At 40.3% G+C, this 18,750-nt stretch overlaps 1 protein-coding gene across 1 annotated transcript in view; it reads right to left on the reverse strand.

Moving 5' to 3' along the window:
• The window catches only part of Ccn (cellular communication network factor protein Ccn), a 55,097-nt gene that overhangs the window by 18,031 nt on the left and 18,316 nt on the right, over positions 1-18,750 (reverse strand). Inside the window, exons 2-4 of the mRNA XM_018007972.2 lie at positions 11,912-11,998; positions 4,535-4,630; positions 4,419-4,440 (exon numbers count right to left, since the gene is read on the reverse strand). Of these exons, the coding sequence (XP_017863461.1) occupies positions 4,419-4,440; positions 4,535-4,627 (115 nt within the window). The 5' untranslated portion in view covers positions 4,628-4,630; positions 11,912-11,998. The remainder of the gene's footprint in view (positions 1-4,418; positions 4,441-4,534; positions 4,631-11,911; positions 11,999-18,750) is intronic.

The raw sequence follows: 18,750 nt of genomic DNA on the forward strand, positions 1-18,750 counted from the left end.
CTGTGCTGTCTCCCCCGAGTCGTTTCATCACATGTCAAACGGGCAAAAAGAAAAAAAAATAGCAGAGAAAACCAATTAATATCTAGGGAAGCCACAGTTACTCTTATAAATTCCACACACGCACTCACACACATACTCAGAATACACTTATACAATTACATATGTGTGGGTGCTATATTTGCGAAGCAAACAATAGACTTGATGTGCGTTTGGGCCTCATCAAAATTGATACTGACAAATGTTTTGGTTTATGGGCAACCATTAGGCCACAAAAGTTTGCTTTTGCTTTTGCTTTTTGCATTTGGAGCCTGCTGCTCCATCCAGCTCCAACGGCCCACAAATATGTCTAGCCGCCAATCACAATTATTCGGATTTTGTGGCTGCCCCCACTGGATATTTGCAATTTCACAGTAACACAGGAATTTACGCAGATATACAGAGGGGGAGAATGAGGGAGCAGGAATGAAGGCACGTAGAGTAAAAGAGAGAAAGAGAGAGGGAGACAGAGAGAGAGAGAGAGAGAGAGCGAGCTACACCTATAGGTACTTTATGTCTACGTGCTCGCCTGGCAATTTTCCACTTTTTCTTGGGCATATTCGTGAATTGATTTTCGTTGACGACGTGACTCTGTTAGCCAGCCTTGTCAGCCCTCTCAGCCATTTCAGCCATCTCAGTCTGGCAGCCACGACTGCGGCATCATCATTCATTCACTTGCTGCCATGGTTAATGCGCAAATTGGCATTGAACGTTTGCTTGTAACGTAATACACGCACGTGGTCGCATATTTATGTCATTAGCAATTAGATATCTATGCGGTAACTTGAACTACAACAACAACAACAACAACAACAACAAGAGCAACAACGGCCGGAAGTATTTAGAGGCTTGCGGCAGATTCCAACACCTTTTTACTTTGTGGCCTGGAATTGTGTCAATTTCGAAAGTGCAATCTTCTTAATGTACTTTGAAGCACACACATACACACACACAGACACAGAGAGGCTGACACAGACTCCCACACACACACACACACATTCATACTGCTTTACATAACAGGTAAAGTTCAAAGTTTTCCTCTCTCTCTGTGTGTGTCATTGCTCTTTACAAGCAATCGCTGTTTACCCCTAACGAATCGAGCAGAACAGGGCATTATCAGCTAACAGATACTCTACAATTACATCAAATTCAGCTATAAGCCTAGGCAGCCATCATCTTAAGCCATATAAAATAGCTACCAATAAACATTCATTGCCAAAAGCCGCACCCTAAGCCACTTTGGCCATATTTTTACAGGGTATGACTGCCTGGCAGCCGGAAGTATATAGAGAAATTGCAATGCGAGCACTTTTATCTGCGTTAGCTGTCAACATTTAAGACTGTCTACGCTTTGCTGGAGTGTGCTTAAGCAGTTATGTGTGTCGTCCTTTCGTTCCGTCTGCCTCTGCCTCTTCTTCTTCTTCTTTTTTGTCGGCCGCCTTATCCTAGCTATAACTTCATGTTATGCATTATACGCTCGTTGTTGTTGTTTCGTAATGTACTCGTTGTTCGTTATTGTTTACCTTGCGACAAGCTCTTGCCATCCTACTACTACCCCTTTGTGTCTGTGCCGAGAGCTAGACACCCCCCCGGCCCCTTCCCCCCTTCCACTTTCCAAAAAAACGTGTAGCATAGTTTTTTGCGTCCAGCGTCCAACGACGGGTTTTTGTTTGGGGTCATCAGCGCTTCTCTTGGTGCCTGGTTTGGGGTCACGTTTGCACAGTTTATTTGTCTTATGCCAGAGGGCCGTAGTGTTTGTTTTACTTAGAGTTCTCTTCTTCTGCCTTCTTTTTTTTTTTTGGATTTACTTAAGTCGTTGATGACCATGACCAAATAAAGTTTCATTTTGTGCAAAGATTTACAGCACTCGAGCGTGTGTGCGACAACTTTTGAGTGCTCGCTGTCCAACACACACACACACACACACAGCCGGAGATCGTTCAATAAAGTCTCAGCTCGCAAATGTCTGCTGGGACAACGCTGCGTATGCGCAATTTTATTGCAAATTGTGTATTCAATGCTTGTTTGCCTGACACTCGATATTAGCAGAGTCGCCGAAAGAAAGGCAATTTTATGCGGACTGCAAGGTTTCAAATCAAGGAAATGCCAGAGGAGTTTACAGAGAAGCCAGGCCTTGTCTAATATATACCTATATATATTTAGCTCTAACTTTGCTTGACTGAACTGAAGTTAGTCTAATATATGTCTAGCTTTAATTTTGTTTTCAGCTTCCTATCCCTTTTGACTGGACAGAAGTTAGTCTGATCTATATATAGCTTTAATTTTACATTCATTTCAACTGTTCTCTCTCTCTCTCTCTCTCTCTCTCTTTTGCATTTTGATAGTATTTATGTCATCTGTAGAAAATGTGCAAATCTTTTGCAGTAAATCTTTTCGCATGTTGTTTAAATAAGAATTGCTCACGATTTCGTAAATTTATTTTTTGTGAGTTTATTTCGTCTTACATGAACACACACACACACACACACATTCAACACACACACGCACACACATGAGCTACACGCTCCACATTTTTCGTGTTTCGATAACTTTTTCAGAAGTTACACGCCCCGCCCCCTGGCGTGCCCCTCGTCATTCCCTTAACTCGGAAAAAAGAACAAGTTTTACAGTTTAAATAAACTTGTTCCGCTTTGCCTGGACAATGCATCAGCGCAGCGGGGAGCGCTACAGGCAACAAAACGTGTGGAGCATTGATATGGGCCCAAGGCACACTCACACACACTCTCTCACACATACGCATACACACACAGATGTGGGCTGTGCTTTGGCACCAGCAACAGCTACGAAACCCACAACAGGCGTCTAGAGCTCATGGACGCACAAACTGTATTGGCATTTGACTCAAAACTTTTGGCTTTTAGCTGCAGCAGCAGCAGCAGCAGCAGGAGGAGCAGGAGCAGAAGCAGCAGAGGCAGGACACGGCGTGGGGGAAGAGTTGGGGCGTTGCTCACACAACCATAAAACATATGCAGCGATATGGCCCGAAGCTGAAATTGGTTGGTATTTGTTGTAGCAGCCGTATTGAAAAGTTTTTGGCACAGTTCGTGCTGCTGTTTAATTTTGAAAAGCTTTGCACGACAACATGTGAAGCAGCAGGCAAACATGTTGAATGAATTTCGTTTATATGTTTTGATGAAAGCCGGCCAGGAAGGAGGCGTGGAAGGTGTGAGCCAATTCGACAAATAATCAAATAAATCGATTAAAATCAATTTGCTCCCAAGTTGCCAACGACAGGCGGAGAATCTTTACTCAGATTATGCTAACAATGTTACGGCAGGAAATGCTAAGAGGATAAAAGCATCTTTAAGATTTGAACTTAAATTATATTTGAATTAAATTGAAATCGGGGTATTTATTCTTATATTTATATTAAATGGACTTTAACGTCTTTTGTGTCTTTTGTAGTGGGAGTTTGCATCGAATGAGTCAAGTAAAAACTCAAGCAACTGATTTTTTTTTTTACTTTGTATATAATAATCGAATAGATTATATGCCATATTTATTTATTTATTCTTTTCATGCAATATATTTTATCAATAATGCTATATACATATATTAATAAAATATATTGTATATTTTTTGTATTAAAACTTTAATCATACATTTATTTATACATTCCAAAAGGCATATTTATTTTTACATATTTTAACAAATTAACCAAAAAAAATTGTATATTTTACTATTTTTGCTTTAAAAGCAAAGCGAATTTACCGATTCTTTTTTATATTCACATACATTAAATATTTTTATCCATCTGCATCAAAACAAATTTCCTTTGATTTCCGCTCAGATTATATGCTCATATTGGATTAAAAATTAAATCCGTTGATTTACGACTCAGTTCGGCTCATGAAAACGTAATCAATGCCTTTTAGAGGACTTTCAATCCGTTTTTATTTTATTAAACTTTGTCTGCTTCACGGAATTCTTTATTAAATAACAGCGCAAACCTTTGCTTCTCATTTGCTTTTACTCGGAAATGTCTTATCCTCGTTTACTTCTTTCTACTATTTGGTTTCTTGGTGTTTTCTTTCTTGCCTTATTTTGCCATTTCGTGCGCCCCTAAAAATGAATATTTATTTGGCTAACAACACGAGAAATATTTAAAATTGATGGCTGCCTAAATGGGAAATCGTCTGTCCAACTGTTTTCTGTACTTTGCTTTACGAGCTATTTTTTTATTTTTTTATTTCTTTTATTTTTCTCTTTTTGAGAAATTATTTTTGGGTTGATTTGAAGTGCCTTTGATTAATGAAGCGCAAAGTGAATGTAATTTTGCAATTTTCATTTGAAATTCATTTGATTGCAATTTGCTTAACGTTAGTCGAAAACATATCAAATAACTCAATAAATGAACTTACCGGGATTTATATGCCTTGGCAGCTAAGTCAGAAAGATAGAAAGAAAGAGAACCAGGGGGAAAGAGATGCAGAGAGAGTTTTTGTTTGTTACGAAATTCATATCTTGGACTACTCACTCTGATGACCTTAAAACCTAAGCTCAGATTCGCTTCGACTCCAGCAATGAGACTATTACCAAATACACTCAGCAATGCCAGCAGTATCAGCATTTTCTGTAAAAATAAGATAAATAGCGTGTTTAAAAAAATTTAAGGGCGAAACAAGTAAGAATGCTCTAGCTGAGAGTTACAACACTGGGAGATACCCTGTACCGTATGAGTTCTTTGTAACAGTATTAACTGTGGTAGAGTCTATGTTGGAAATAGAGTTTATCTTATGGCTCAAGTGGGATATGCATAACTGAGAGCTGATTCGATCAATTTTGATCATATTTTTGTTATCGATAAATAAATAAACAAAGATCAAGTTTTACATCGACTTTTATCGATTTCGTAGAGATTTTTCATGTTATCGATATAAATTTGTAATGTGGAACGATTTGGAGTAACCAAATTCGAGTGCCTTAGCCACGACTTAACTTAAATATTTTACGTTTGATATCGAATTTCAAGAAAGGTAAGGAGGTATAATGGCTTCAGTATTACATTCATTCATTCAGTATTACAGACGGATGAATATAACTAAATCGATTATTACATTCCTAAACCTGTTTAAGAAGAATATATATATAGCCATTGACTTCATATAGGGCCACTTCAGCCATGCCTGCTACTAATACTGCCTGTTACGTACACTTCAGCAGAGCCCAAACAACCTGTTTGGGCATTTAGGCAAGGGATACCATAATGGGTATGAAAAAGGTCGAAACCAGACAACAGCAGCAGCAGCAGCAGCAGCAGTAGCCACAGCCGCAGTCGTCGACTTTATTAAGGTCAATTCAATGTCTGGCTTGGTTCGTTTTTCTCTTTTTTCGGTTACGGCTAATGGTTTCGTCTATGGAACAAGGTCTAAGGTCTGTGTTTTGCATTTCCATTTGGGTTTGCTCTTTTCCTTTCTTTGCGCTTCGCACGCCTGCAACCAAAACAATTTTTATTATTTATTATTATTGTGCTATCTGGCCTTTTGTACTGAGCTATAAAAACAAAAGGTGGCAAAGGCAAACTTGCTAAAAAGAAAAGCTTAAATTAAGCAACAAATAAAATAACAGAGAACGAAGCAAAAAAGGAGCGAGCTGTGTGAAGCTCTATTTATATAGAATTTGGTCAACCCAAATGCGTTCAGCAGCAAATTGGTTCAGCTTCAGTGAAAGGACATATAAATAAATGTATATGTGTTGTATAAATATGATATGTATAATGACTGTTTTTTTAATGCAAAAATGCATAAATATATTGTTCACACACACATGTATACAAAGCGAGAAAAAACTCATTAAAAATATTTTGCAGTCATGCGCAAGAATCTTAAAAGGTATTTAATTAAACTTTAATAAATAAATATATGCACAGAGCGCAGGCGGCACATTACATTGTGGGGGAAAATATACAGAAAGAGAGAGAGAGAGAGAGAGAGAGAGAGAGAGAGTGAGTGAAAGCGAGAGAAATTAAAATTAAAAAGCAAACATTATGAAAGCACAAGAGTAGGCGTGGCCAAGGAGAGAACAGCGCGTAGCATAAAGGTAACTTTGCCTTAAATGCGCCAGTTTTCAATTAACGTCACAAAATCGCATGCCGCTAAGTGGATAAACAGGCAGAGCTGGTTGGGTGGTTGGTTGACTGACAGAGTGGGGGGCGACTGGGGTGGGGAAGACTTGCCGGACCTAGCTGAATGCATTGATTTTTCGGTTCATTAAGAAACTGCATTTGCACTCCATGTCGCAATTATCGTAATTACAATGAGCGATGGCCAGGACGACGTATACTATGTGGTCATATAACGTGCGAACGAGCCAACAATAATACAGAGCTAACGAGCCGAACACCAAGTAAAGAACAACAGCAACAACAATAACAGCAACAACATTAACAACAACAACAACAACAAAGGCAACATTGTCATTGACACTTTTAATTGCAGCTACACACAAAGGAGGAACAACTTTTATGCCAGCAGAAGTGGGCCAACATATTATGTCACATACAGGAGATAGATAGAGAGAGAGAGACAGAGAGAATATATGCGTAAAAAGTGAATGGTGTATAGAAGAAGCGCAGGTACAAACTGGTAAATACCCTCTAAAGACAAAGGTAGAGTCGAGTATGTATAAGTATATAATTGGGAAGTTAAATGTGATGGAAAGGGGAATATAGCTCGTTCACTGACGACTTGGCAAGCAGACAAAACTAACCAGCAGGAGGCAGGAGCAGAAATTGGGTACAATTAATAAAAACGCTATAAAAAACAAGCATATGAAAATATATAAAAAATGTAGGTAAATTGCAATATGAATTGAGATATGAATTGAAGTGAAAAAGAGAAAGGGAAATATACTTGCTTTTATAATTCATATTTTTTGACTATTCAGTATGCTTAGAGAACTGGATACTCTATAAAAGCAATACTAAATATAATATATAGAAATGGAAAGTAATGTATTATAGAAAGGTATTTTTATATGGGATATCTAACAAGCAGCAGCAGCTACCAGCTGTCAATACGGTGTTATCATTAGTCAGGCCAGCATGTATGATTGATAGACACATAGATACGCCTTTAAAGCAACATGCAAACAGGGAAAATAAAGTAAACAAATTCAGTTAGCCTTTCTCTTTCGATTCAAGGTATCTATGCAAGCTTTCAAGATTAAATTATGGAGCACCGTAATTGAAACGAAATTAGAGTAGAGCAACTCGTTAAAGACATGCTTAGCTCTATCACTTCAGCCTTGTTAAACAATTCTGTAGAAGAAAACTAACAAGTAGAGGCAGCATTAAGAGCAGCTTACATATTTCAAGCAACTCTGATGAAAGCTAACAAACAGCTTCGAACTTCTACAAGTACACTCTAAAATCAGCATAAAATACAGTATGCCCTAGGTAAAGCTGACTCATGAAAAGTTGTAGAGGAAAAGGATTTTGCATTTTGGCAAAGCCCAACCCATATACCCCATTCGACCCACCTGGGCAACAGCGCATGCTAGGCACCCGAACTGTTGCCTCTGTCTGCTGTGTGTGTGTGTGTGTGTTTATAATTATGACGAAGAGGGCAAATTCATCAAAAACAGTGCTGAAAATGCTGAGCCCGAGGAGCACAGGAAAAATGAGAAATTTGTATGTCATTTCGGAAATGAAAACTGAATGCCTTCAAAAACGAAACTGTCGACTCGAAAAGGATGTGCAAGGAATAATAATTGAGGAAGCTGCACTACAGCACCATCAGCAGCAGTAGCAGCAGCAGCAGCATCATGGAAATTAATGAATAGCCCGGACTGAGACAAAGCTCAACCCTAGTCGCATCATGCATGATTATGGCATAATAAAGTTGAAAAGTTCTTACAAAAACACAAAAAAAAAAAAAAAAAATGCAAAATAAAGATTGCTTTTAAAGTTGCGTAAAGTGATTAATGTCGGCGACAGCAAAGATCCCTGACAGTCTGTGCGTGTGTGTTCAAAGAGCTTGGCCCAGCTGGATGTGTTTTTTTTTTTTTTTTTTTTTGGGTGTGCTTCTTCTTCCTTACTGCTGGCATAAAATTAATGATATACAACATTTTGTATAAACAAACAATTAATCTTTGTTGAGTTTTTGTACGAGCTGCGCCCTAATGGCGCGCATTAGCTACTAATAATTCCTATTAAGATTTCAGTTAGCCTAAAGACTGATGGCTATTTAAATAGGCCCGAAAATTTAGATGTTAATGGGAAAGCTATTATGAAACCGATTTTGCTGTGGACTCTGTTTACAAAAGCTTTGTTGAGTAGGTAACTAGTTGATGAGCTTACATTGAAAGCTGGTATATCGATAATTGTTATTAATCGATATCCAATTGTATTTTTGATATATTAATAGGAAAGATATTATGCAATTTGTTAAAGAGTTTTCTAAGGCAACAGCGCTGTGTAGGTAAATGTAGGTGAAAGCTAGCAGTGCTGGACCTATGTAAATATATCGATAATTATATATATTGACAATATTGGCAAGTATTGAAAATGATCAAGGGAATCTGGTTAAGTTTAGAGCTTTGTTGAGAACTTTCTATTGCTGGCCATGAGGTGATAATTCTACCATTGCTTATATGGCCAATAAAATTTATATCGATATTCACAAAATGGGGATTTTCCTAGAAAATGGCTCAGAATCTATAGATTTTTTATATATAGTACGTTATCTTTATTATACTTTTTCTAAAAATACTTAAAAGTGTCCTTTTAGCACATTTTTTGCACTAAACACAACTTATCGATAGGCCACACTGCCATTATTATCGACTACGATATTTATATTGTCAACACACGAACTGTGCGAATGAATTCGGAAATCCTATTTAGTAATAAGCCGTAGTCGAGCACTGATAAACTGCAGCCATGCACGACCGCGTCCTATCAGCCACTGGCAGTACGGCATTAGCGTGGCTAAGCTCATCTTTCATTTTTTTTGGCCTAAGCCATTGTTAAGCACATCCACTTAACCGTGTCAAGCATCGATTTATGGCTCTGCAGCTCCGCAGTCCACTTGATGCCCGGTAACGCTTGTTACTCAGCACTTGCTAAAGCCGATCGGCTCTTAGTTTTTACGTTCCGACGATGCTGAGGCGCTGAATTGATTGATTTCTGCTGTAGTTGGGTCACTGGGGAGGCTCACCCCCAACCTTTCCGCGCCCCATCTAGCCAGCTCAATTGCCAGTTCAACTAACCCGGAATATTGACGCACAGTCATAAATAAAAACACTCAGATATTCATGTCGTTGGATATGTTCTGCTCTCTATCTGTGTGTAAGTGTGTGTGTGTGAGTCTGTGTGTGTGTGTGGGTCTGTTATTCATTGGTTGCCTGCGGCAAACGTTCCAAATACAAAGTGTATCACTTAATATTTGGAATTTTTTTCACTGCTGCCGAGCCCATCTATGCCTTTCTCTCTCTCCTCTCCTCTCCTCTCCTCTCACTCAGTGTATCTCTCTAGAAGTTGCACTGTTGACGCTGTCTGATATGCGAGCTATTTGCAGCGAGAATGACTCTTGGTTTGTCGTTTCGAGTATTTTGTTGTTGATTTGCGTGTTGTTGAATAATTGATGGAATGACAATCTTGCGATGTGTCAGCATTGTTGTCGCCAGCATTCTATCCAGTTGTTATCAAGCTCACGGATCCGTTGTCATTGTTGACAGCGCTGAGTCTGCCCGTGTGGCATGTTGGTGTGCTGTCTGTGTGTGTGTGCTCGGCATAATAAGAGCCTACGTTGCATTATAACATACTCAGACATACACACGCACACACACTCACTCAATCTCAGCACGCTTATGAATGATGAGCAGTCAAACAATCAACGAGCTGGCGCGAGCCGATGGGAAAAAGAAGAAGATGACATGAAATCAATAACAACAATGAGTTTGAATAGAAATGTGATTCGGGCACTTTTGATAAGTAGACAATTTCCAGTTCGTGAGTGTTTAGGTAAAGCAAACAGACACACAGCATTTGTCTTCATTCGCGCCGAACGCTGAACGGCTAGAAGTTTAGAGCGTATAAATTTCATTTCTGGTTAATTGAAATTCATTTGAGCAAATCAAATTAAGTCAAAAGTACGAGCACATCCTGGCTACGTGCTGCCACACACAGACAGGCAAGCAAACAGAGTGGGAGAGGGAGTGAGGTGTGGGGTGTGGGGAGTGGGGCGCAGCAGCGTCGGGTCCTTCAGGCAGCAAGTGATTCATTCATAACGATAAATTAAGACAAAAAGTCTAAGCAGAAGACGACACGGCTTGCAACATGGCAACGACATCGAATTGCCCCCTGGGAAATACTTTTATTCAAACTTTATTGTATTACCGAATGGCTGGGGCAGCCTTTTAGCTCCAAATGCTGTCGCACTCGCACACACAGTCAAACACACACACACGTCCACATAAATATCCTTAAGCAGGGCAACTGAGTCACATTTGTTGCCATTGTGGCACGTTCTACAAATCTATGTGTGTGTGTGTGTCTATCAGAGCATCTTTCTCTCTCTGTGTGTGTGTGTTTGTGTTTGTGTGCCACACTCTAACAGGCAACCCTCATCAGCATTTTAGTTTTACAAAGAGAACGCAGCACAGATAGAAAAACTCAATTACTAAATATCAGCAGGATCGCAAATAAATAAATTAAGGCAACACAAATCAGCAAAGAGCGTTCGCAAAGTTTGTTTAAATCGAAATGAAATAGTGACACAGCCGCTGCCATAAAACCAAAAGCAAATACAAAGCCATTGCCCACACAAAAGCAAAAAAGGTTAAAACAAATATTTATGCAGCAGCCCAAAAGCCCCACAGCAGATTGGGCCACACAAAAAAAAATAAATAAATAAGCAAGTAAGAAGTTTGAAGATGGGCTATAACTAACTGCTTGATACTCGCTCAGAATGCAGCTAATTTTGGATATAAATAAACATAGAAAATGAAAGGTATATAAAGCGAGAGCAAGAGAAATTCGGTTATGTTTATAAGTAATTGATTATATAAAGTTCTATCTATATCTTTATATAAAATAGCAGAGATATATATTCATTACAGCCATGGCCCTCATAGGCCGTGGTTATATAATTTACAGGTTTATCTCCAGAGATAGCTGATAAAAACAATCAAGAATATAAGTAAAAGGCCAAGCAGCCAAGAGGGTCAAAGGGCAGCTCAGACAAGCTGTCTGATTTTAGAATTTCAGCCTTAAAACTATAAATATTATAATTGTACACAATATACCAGGTTCCTTTGAGTCAGCTGGTGAAAATAATTACTCACAAGGCAAGACTATAAATAAATAAACTGACAAAGGAATATTCCACAGTAATCTCCATATTCTCCTTTCGCTTATTGAACGAGCATCAGAACGAATGTGTAGAGCTCACATGCTGTATGTAATTACCAGACGTAGTCCCCAAGTACAGCTGTGCCTAAGTACATAAACACACACACACACAGGCATATCTATTCAAGTGTGTACGTGTACGTGTGTGTGTGTGGGTGTGTGAGTGCAGCGTACGTGGCTTTATGCTTAAATAAACATTTGTCGTCGTGGTCGCTAGCTACCTCCAACTACATCTACACCTACACACACCTACACACACACGCATACACACCTTTGGCTGCACACCTACACCTGCCCTGCCTTGCCCGACTAAAACTCGTCCTCGTGTCTAGTTTACATAGCACCCAATGGCAGTCCGTTTGCCTGGTCAAAGCCAAATGGTTGATTGCATAAGTTGATGGTCAACACATGTCCAAGATATATAGTGCCGATACACGCAGACAGTTACACATACATATGTATATGTATATATAGAGAATTCCACTTTGCTTTTATACTTACGTGTCGTTGGTAGTTGCTTCTGTGCTGCTTGCATTGGCTGCTCTCTCCAAGGCTAGGTGACTACTTGCCTGCCAGCTAAGGTGTTGTCTGTAAAGAGTAGAGAAAAAGGAAGTCATATAATACTGAAATGTGCATGCAAGTCAGCTCTGTGGCCGTGATTGCTTTTAAGATACTTAAACAGATAAAGCGTTACAGATTCTCACACTTTAGATAGCGCTTAAATCAATGAGCAGCGCATTCCAGCCAAATTGAATCGATTTAAGCCAGCCTCAGCGGATAACTCGTTTAAGGCGCACCATTAGGGCAGCTAAGGAAACCAGGTAACCACGTAACCTGAGCTGCTTGAAGAGTCAGAGTACATACACGTGGCTAGATGAGCTCAAAAAATGATTTTAGGGAATTGAAGTGAAATCTGATCGGATAATCCTTGATTTCCAGACTAATCAGAGAGATGAATGAATAGAATAGAGCGTACAGGATTCCAGGAGAGCAATTTGTTATGTTAAACGTTAGTAAACTGAGGATAGATACTCTCCTAACCAACGCCAAAATTCAAAACTTAGTTCAGTCTGGACATCGTTCAGCCTCATCATCAATCCCAAAGGCTATCTTCCATATTTGTCATTCTCTGCCTCTCTCTCTCTCTCTCTCCCCTTCAAGCTAGCATTGACACTCCATTTCATCACTTCATCATGCTGAGAACATAAGCCAAGCACAATTAGAAATCTACATCAAGAGATTTGACAATTACAAGCTCGAGTTGAGTGCTCGCTTGACTTTTGAACTGGGAGACCTTTACTTATGGTTCGAGTGGGTCCTTTTGGCCAGCACTTGTCTATTGTTCTATTGTTCAGTTCGCATTTTAATCAATCGATGGCAACATTTGGCCCATGACGTGGGAGCACGTGCCCTTACAGCTGAAGCGCAGCAACAGAGAATGCCATTGGAAAATGAAAAGTACGGAAAATTGGCATTGGAAATGTTTCGACATTTTGTTGTCAGCTAAATGCAGCACGAAATGCAATGCCACACGAACTGACAGCACCGAGCGAGGCAAAAGGCATAAGAGAGTAGCCTTGCACGGAAGGCAATGCCTGTCATTAGCAGCGTCATAAGCAAATTACGTAACATAAAGCCAAATCGAAGAACCAAAAATGAAGAAGAGAACAGAGAAAAGAAAAACATTTTATTAAATTGTTTTCTTTTTTTTTTTTTGCGAGTGCAGGCAAGGTGTTTGTTATCGTTTGTTATATTGCTTGTTGTGTAACGTAATTTATATATATATACACAAAAACACACACACACACATACAGAGAGACATACATGAAGAGAAACACAAATATAATGTCATAAACGCCAAGGACACAAAGGCAATTCCGCATGACATTACGGGCAGACAAAACAAACGGGCGATACAACAATGGGCACGACGAAACAGCAGGAGAATGAGCAGAAGCAGGAGAATGGGGAGGAGCAGGAGCAGGTGTAGGGACAGCAGCAGCGGCAGGAGGAGGCGGAGGCGGAGGCGGAGGCGGTGGCGGAGGGCGAGTTGGCGTAAAAGCCAAAAAGTACGCGCTTGGCATAAATGATAAGCTGGCTACGCAGCTGGATGACAACAGGGTGGGCGTGTCCAGACACACAGAGTGTGTGAGAGAGAGAGATAGAGAGGGGCAGAGAGAGCAAATGGACACGCAGGGAGCGCCCACAATTTGTGCGTCTGTGCGTTGGGCCTGGCTGCTTGGTTGACTTTTGAATACTTAACAGGATAATGAAATGTCAAAAGTGCGCAGGAGGCATGTCCTGGCGCTTGTTGTTGTTGCTGTTGTTGTGGTGGCTACATTTTTATTGTGTCCATGCCTAAGGGAACGTCATGGCGTGCCGCGCGCATTAAATCATAAAAAACAGACAGAGAAAGAGGGTGAGTGAGCGAGAGAGACAGGGGAAATATATATGGGCACATTTATGAAATATGTGTGACACACAGCCGCATCTCACAGGACATTCGGTTGGCCATTTTATGTTTACATAAATTTAAATTGACACAAATGCGCCGGCATCGGATTTCAACCGGTTACACACACACACACACACACATAAATAAATAAAAAATAAAAAAGGTAAGGAAAATATATATGAAAGTGATAAACTACATAAATTATGTCAGCTTGGCTCGCACTTGTTTATTTTGTGCGTATCGCATGGAGACATATGCGTAAATTGAAAAACAATTTATTCCATTTTGTTGCTTATCGAACAACAACAACAACAGCCCCAATCGTTACTCTAATCAACAGAACTAGGCCTCAGGCCAACTTCTGCCCATATAGACAACTCGACTATTGCCAGGGCTATGACTGTGGCCTTCTGATTGTTTCTTCTTCTGTATTGTATTTTTGTGTTGGCCACATAAAAGTTTTTTGGCTCAATCAATGGCAGCCAGAAAATCTGTAATCAATAAAGTAAATGGCCAAGCCACTTCACCACCATGTGTGGCACATGTGCAAACGTGTTTTTGATGCGACCCAGACAATATAGCTGAGTGTGGTTGACTCTATAGCGAAGAGTTTTACTAAATGGAATTTGCCACAATACTTGTATACTTACTAATATATAAAAATATTAGTATCTAGGCCGTAAGGAGTACATATATATGTATGTAAAGACAGGTTCGTCAATATAGTAGTATAGTATGCCAAAATAGCCGTAAGTAGTATGTAAATAGTTACTGCATAAAGAGCAGTAACAGAACTATATATATCTACATACATTCAACATAGATGCAATTACAATTACATACCCAACTTATCTCAATATCAGCTTAGATATATATAAAATATTTGAATAGAAGCACCCCCTCCCCACCAATAACCTACCACAATATCAGCTTTCTGCTCTGCATGCCCAAGCAGCTCCAGCTACAGCAATATGTTGCTCGGCTCAAACGATTTGTTCGCACTTCAAGGCCAAATCAAGTCGAGCAACTAAGCAAACGTGACGCACAATTCCGGTTTATATGCGTGCACTCATTAATTTGGACATTTTTATTAATTAAGCAAATGGCGCCAGTAATGGGCGAGAGCAGCTCGCAAGGGCACTTAATGCATGCTAGGCGTATACTTGATTATTTGCAGTGGCTCGGCGTGCGCCTCAAAGTAGGCAACATTAAATAAACTTTCGCAGGGCATTCAAGTCGTGGCTGTAGGACATAAGCTGCGTCAAGTGTTGGACAACAAGAGGATGAAAGAGGGAGGGGGGGGAGGAAAAATAACACGAAACACGCTTCATTTGGTTAATGAACCGAGGATTGCGGAGGCAGAGGCAGAGAGAGGGGGGCAGTACTAGGCCTTCCCGGTTATAGCCGGGAAGTCTTGACTGTGGGCCGTTTGGCTGCTGTTGTTGTTATTTTTGTAATTGAAATCAAATTTACTGAAATGTACATAACCGCAATTCTAATTACGCTTTACAATGCTTTACGATTTTATGAGCTCGAACTTTGGCGGCCCGCGAATTATGTGTGGAAGCGAGGCCACAAGGCGAACTTGTTTTGATTCGTTTATTGACTTTTCATGTTGCGCTGCCAATTATGCGTCGGGCTCCAACTACAATGGCCCGTCAAAACTTTCCGGGCGCAATCTTAACGAGAAAATCTGTAAATTACACGCCCAGCGCCAATGACGACCAACTTTTGTGGCGTGCACAAATTTTCCAAATATTTATACACCTAAATAGATTTGATGGCATAATTGAAATTTGTTGTTATCGCTGTACGAGGCGAGCCTCGAGCCACGTCGTTCTCTCTTTCTCCCTCTCTCTCTCGCTTTCACTCAATACTTGAGTATTTGTGTACAATTTGCATAAACTCATTGCCGGACGAAAGTTTATTAAAAGCGTCGCCGAAACTTTGCCGCCTGCTAATAACAATCATAAACATGACTCAATGCAAAATGATGAAGGTCCTTACAAATCTGACACATAGCTTACAGGGCCGGCCCATTGCGTCGAGTCCCGTTTCGTCCTGCCTGTCTGCAATTGCCGCCACAATTTGTTACGCCCACAACTTTGGAGTTGTCCTACAAATTTTGGATCATTTAAACTACGCTTGAACTTGCCTTTCCAGCTTTGCTCTGACTCAAATTAAAAAGTTACGGAAGATCCTTTTAGTTGGAGCAGGGGAAAAAGCAAATTCAATTGAAATTGCAAGTCCTTAAGATGATTCTTGAAGCAGTAAAAGATACGATACTCAAGGATCCTTAGAGCATTATTCAGCATCTATATCTCTATCTCTATCTATCTATATCTCTATCTCTATCCATATATCTTTACAGACTCTATTTAAGAATGAATATATATGGGCAATTGAAGTACCTCTTGGCACTCTCATTCACTTTATAGGGTATTCGCAGGTGCCGCCTGCCGCTGCTTCCTCCACTAATACTAGAGGGTAGCTGTTTAGGAGCTGATTTTCCTGGAAGTGACAAGTTTTGCGCCTAATTGGCCTCAGAGTGTGGGCTGTTCCCTTGGGGAATAATGATGCGAAATTATGCTGATGTGTTTTGATTGGGGATTTGAAGAGCAGCAAACGAGCCAGAGAAATGAGCTACGATTAGCTGCGTGCATAGTTGGGGGCAGTGCTTGGCCAACCACTCGAGTAAGCATTCATTTTTCTATAATTAAAAGTCTTCGTTGTTGCTGTTGTTGCTCGTAGCACATATTTCGCCCTTAAATGAAATTAAAAGCAATTCAAAGCAAAACTTAAGCTTGATGCAAGGCCCTAGAGCATGCGATTATATTAACTACGTCTTACAAATTGCTGATTAATTAACTCTTTGTTGTTTGGCGTAAACTAACTTTGAGTTGAACAACTTTGTGCCCCGCAGTTGCCAGTTCCCCTGGCTCCCCTAGCTCCCGTTACTACCAACAGCCAGCTCTCTCTCTCTCTCTACCTCTCTCTCTCTCTCTCTCTCTATCTCTCTCTTCTCTGTGCACTTAAAGCAACAGAGTCGACCATTTAATGTGCTTACATTCATTTAATTTTAAATCTGCGATAAAGTGCCCGCTGCTTTAAGTCTTTCTCGTGCTCCTGCTCATGGGCCTAGCTCTGACGGCAGCGCCTCCTGCCAGCAGCCCGCTCCCTTTATGGGGCAACATAAAACGCAAAGTTGTCGCCGTGTCGCAAACGCAATTCTTTACACACCGAGTTTTTGCAGCCATTTCTTTTGAGAGTTTTTTATTTTTCCTCTGCTTCTTCTGCTTATACCACTGTTTTTTTTTTTTTTCTGGCCTTTTGCGTGCTTCCTGTTTTGTACGCGTTTTCTAGATTACTTTTATAAGTGAATTTGTTGCGGTTTTCCGCAAAATTTACAAGTACGTGAGAAAATTAGAGCTTAGCGTGCTGGGTTGCTCAGAGGCGGCTGCCTGAGCCGCTTGTTGCTTTCCGGCTACAGAGCTTTGCAATTGCTCACTCTGCTCCCTTCAGCTGCTGTCTCTATTTAAGTTCAACGCGGCGTATGCTTAATTTCGCACATTACTAATACGCCTAGTTGCAGCCAATTGGCGCAAAAGCAAAGTGCGAACCGAAAGCAAATTAGCAACTTTCAACAATTTAAGAGCCGAATATATGTATGTGTGTGTGTGTTTCTGTGTGAGTGTCTTTGTGTGAGACTTAAATTTTTGTTCTCTTTGCTTAACGCGCTGATGACATGAAAATAAATTCGATGTCTGACTTGAAAATAAAGTTTCATTCTCACTTTGTTCTCTCTATCTCGCTCTCTCTCTTTCCCTCTCTCTCTCTCTCTCTCTCTCTTTCTCTGCACCATTGTTTCTCATGTGTCTGTCCCTTGCTGGCGGCAGCCGACAAAGTTTTCGGTCTTTCCGCCAAACCTCGACATTCCCCCCGGCTGCCCCTCTGCGCCCCCTCTGTCTGTCTGTGGGTGTGAGTGCGGTTAGTCTGTATTTGCAGAATTGTTAGTTTCACGCTTTGTTTGTTGAGATTAGCTGGCAGCACGAGAGGGCACGCTCCATGCCGCCTCCTTCTCGTTTCAGTCTCCTGCTGCTGCTGCTTCGGCTTCAGCCTCATCTTCTGCTTCTTCTTCTTCTACTACATCTGACAGGCATACGCGCTGTGCTTTTGGCAACGCACAAAATAAAAGTGTGCAACTTACTTTACTTTATTTGCGGCAGCTTATGCCGTGCCACGTCGCTACACTTGTTTGACGCTGCTCTCTCCCTCCCTCTCCCTCGCTCTCTCTCGCACTCGCTGTGACAGGTGAAAGGCTTAGCAAGCTGCTCATGCAGCTTGACAGGTAACCGGGAAAAACTCTCAGCTCCATAAATGCAAACAATTTAAGAATTTTGTTAAAAAACTAAGTAAATCAATTTCATTTTATTTATTTAAAACAGAATAAATCATTTTTATGAAATAATTAAAATTGTATTTATGTTCGTTTTACCTAGCATAAAGTCATTTTACACTCGCTTTATTGCCCTATGCTGTAATGCCCTATGAGTGAGCTGGAAGGGTATATTCTTTTTTACTAAGGGCAGGTACTTTTATTATTAATATTAAAAATAGTCAAACCAATTAAAAAAGAAGATAAAATAGTATAAATCAATCCAGAGTATTCCTCTTGCAGAAAATTAGAAATGCAAAGCCTTTCTTGCTCATAGAAGTCATCGAGAAATTATCATTAGCTTAACGTCAAAACAACTCTCAGTCGAGCATGCCCCACTTCAACAATTTAATACGTTATAGCTGTTTTTTCCCTCTGGTGCACAAAGTTTGCACGTGAAAATTGCGTTCGCAATTTCTCCACTGAGTGCATGAGTGTATGAGTGTGTGA

The sequence above is a fragment of the Drosophila arizonae genome, chromosome 4 (assembly GCF_054131065.1).
Source record: "Drosophila arizonae isolate 15081-1271.41 chromosome 4, UAZ_ARI_1.0, whole genome shotgun sequence".
Lineage (NCBI taxonomy): Eukaryota > Metazoa > Arthropoda > Insecta > Diptera > Drosophilidae > Drosophila > Drosophila arizonae.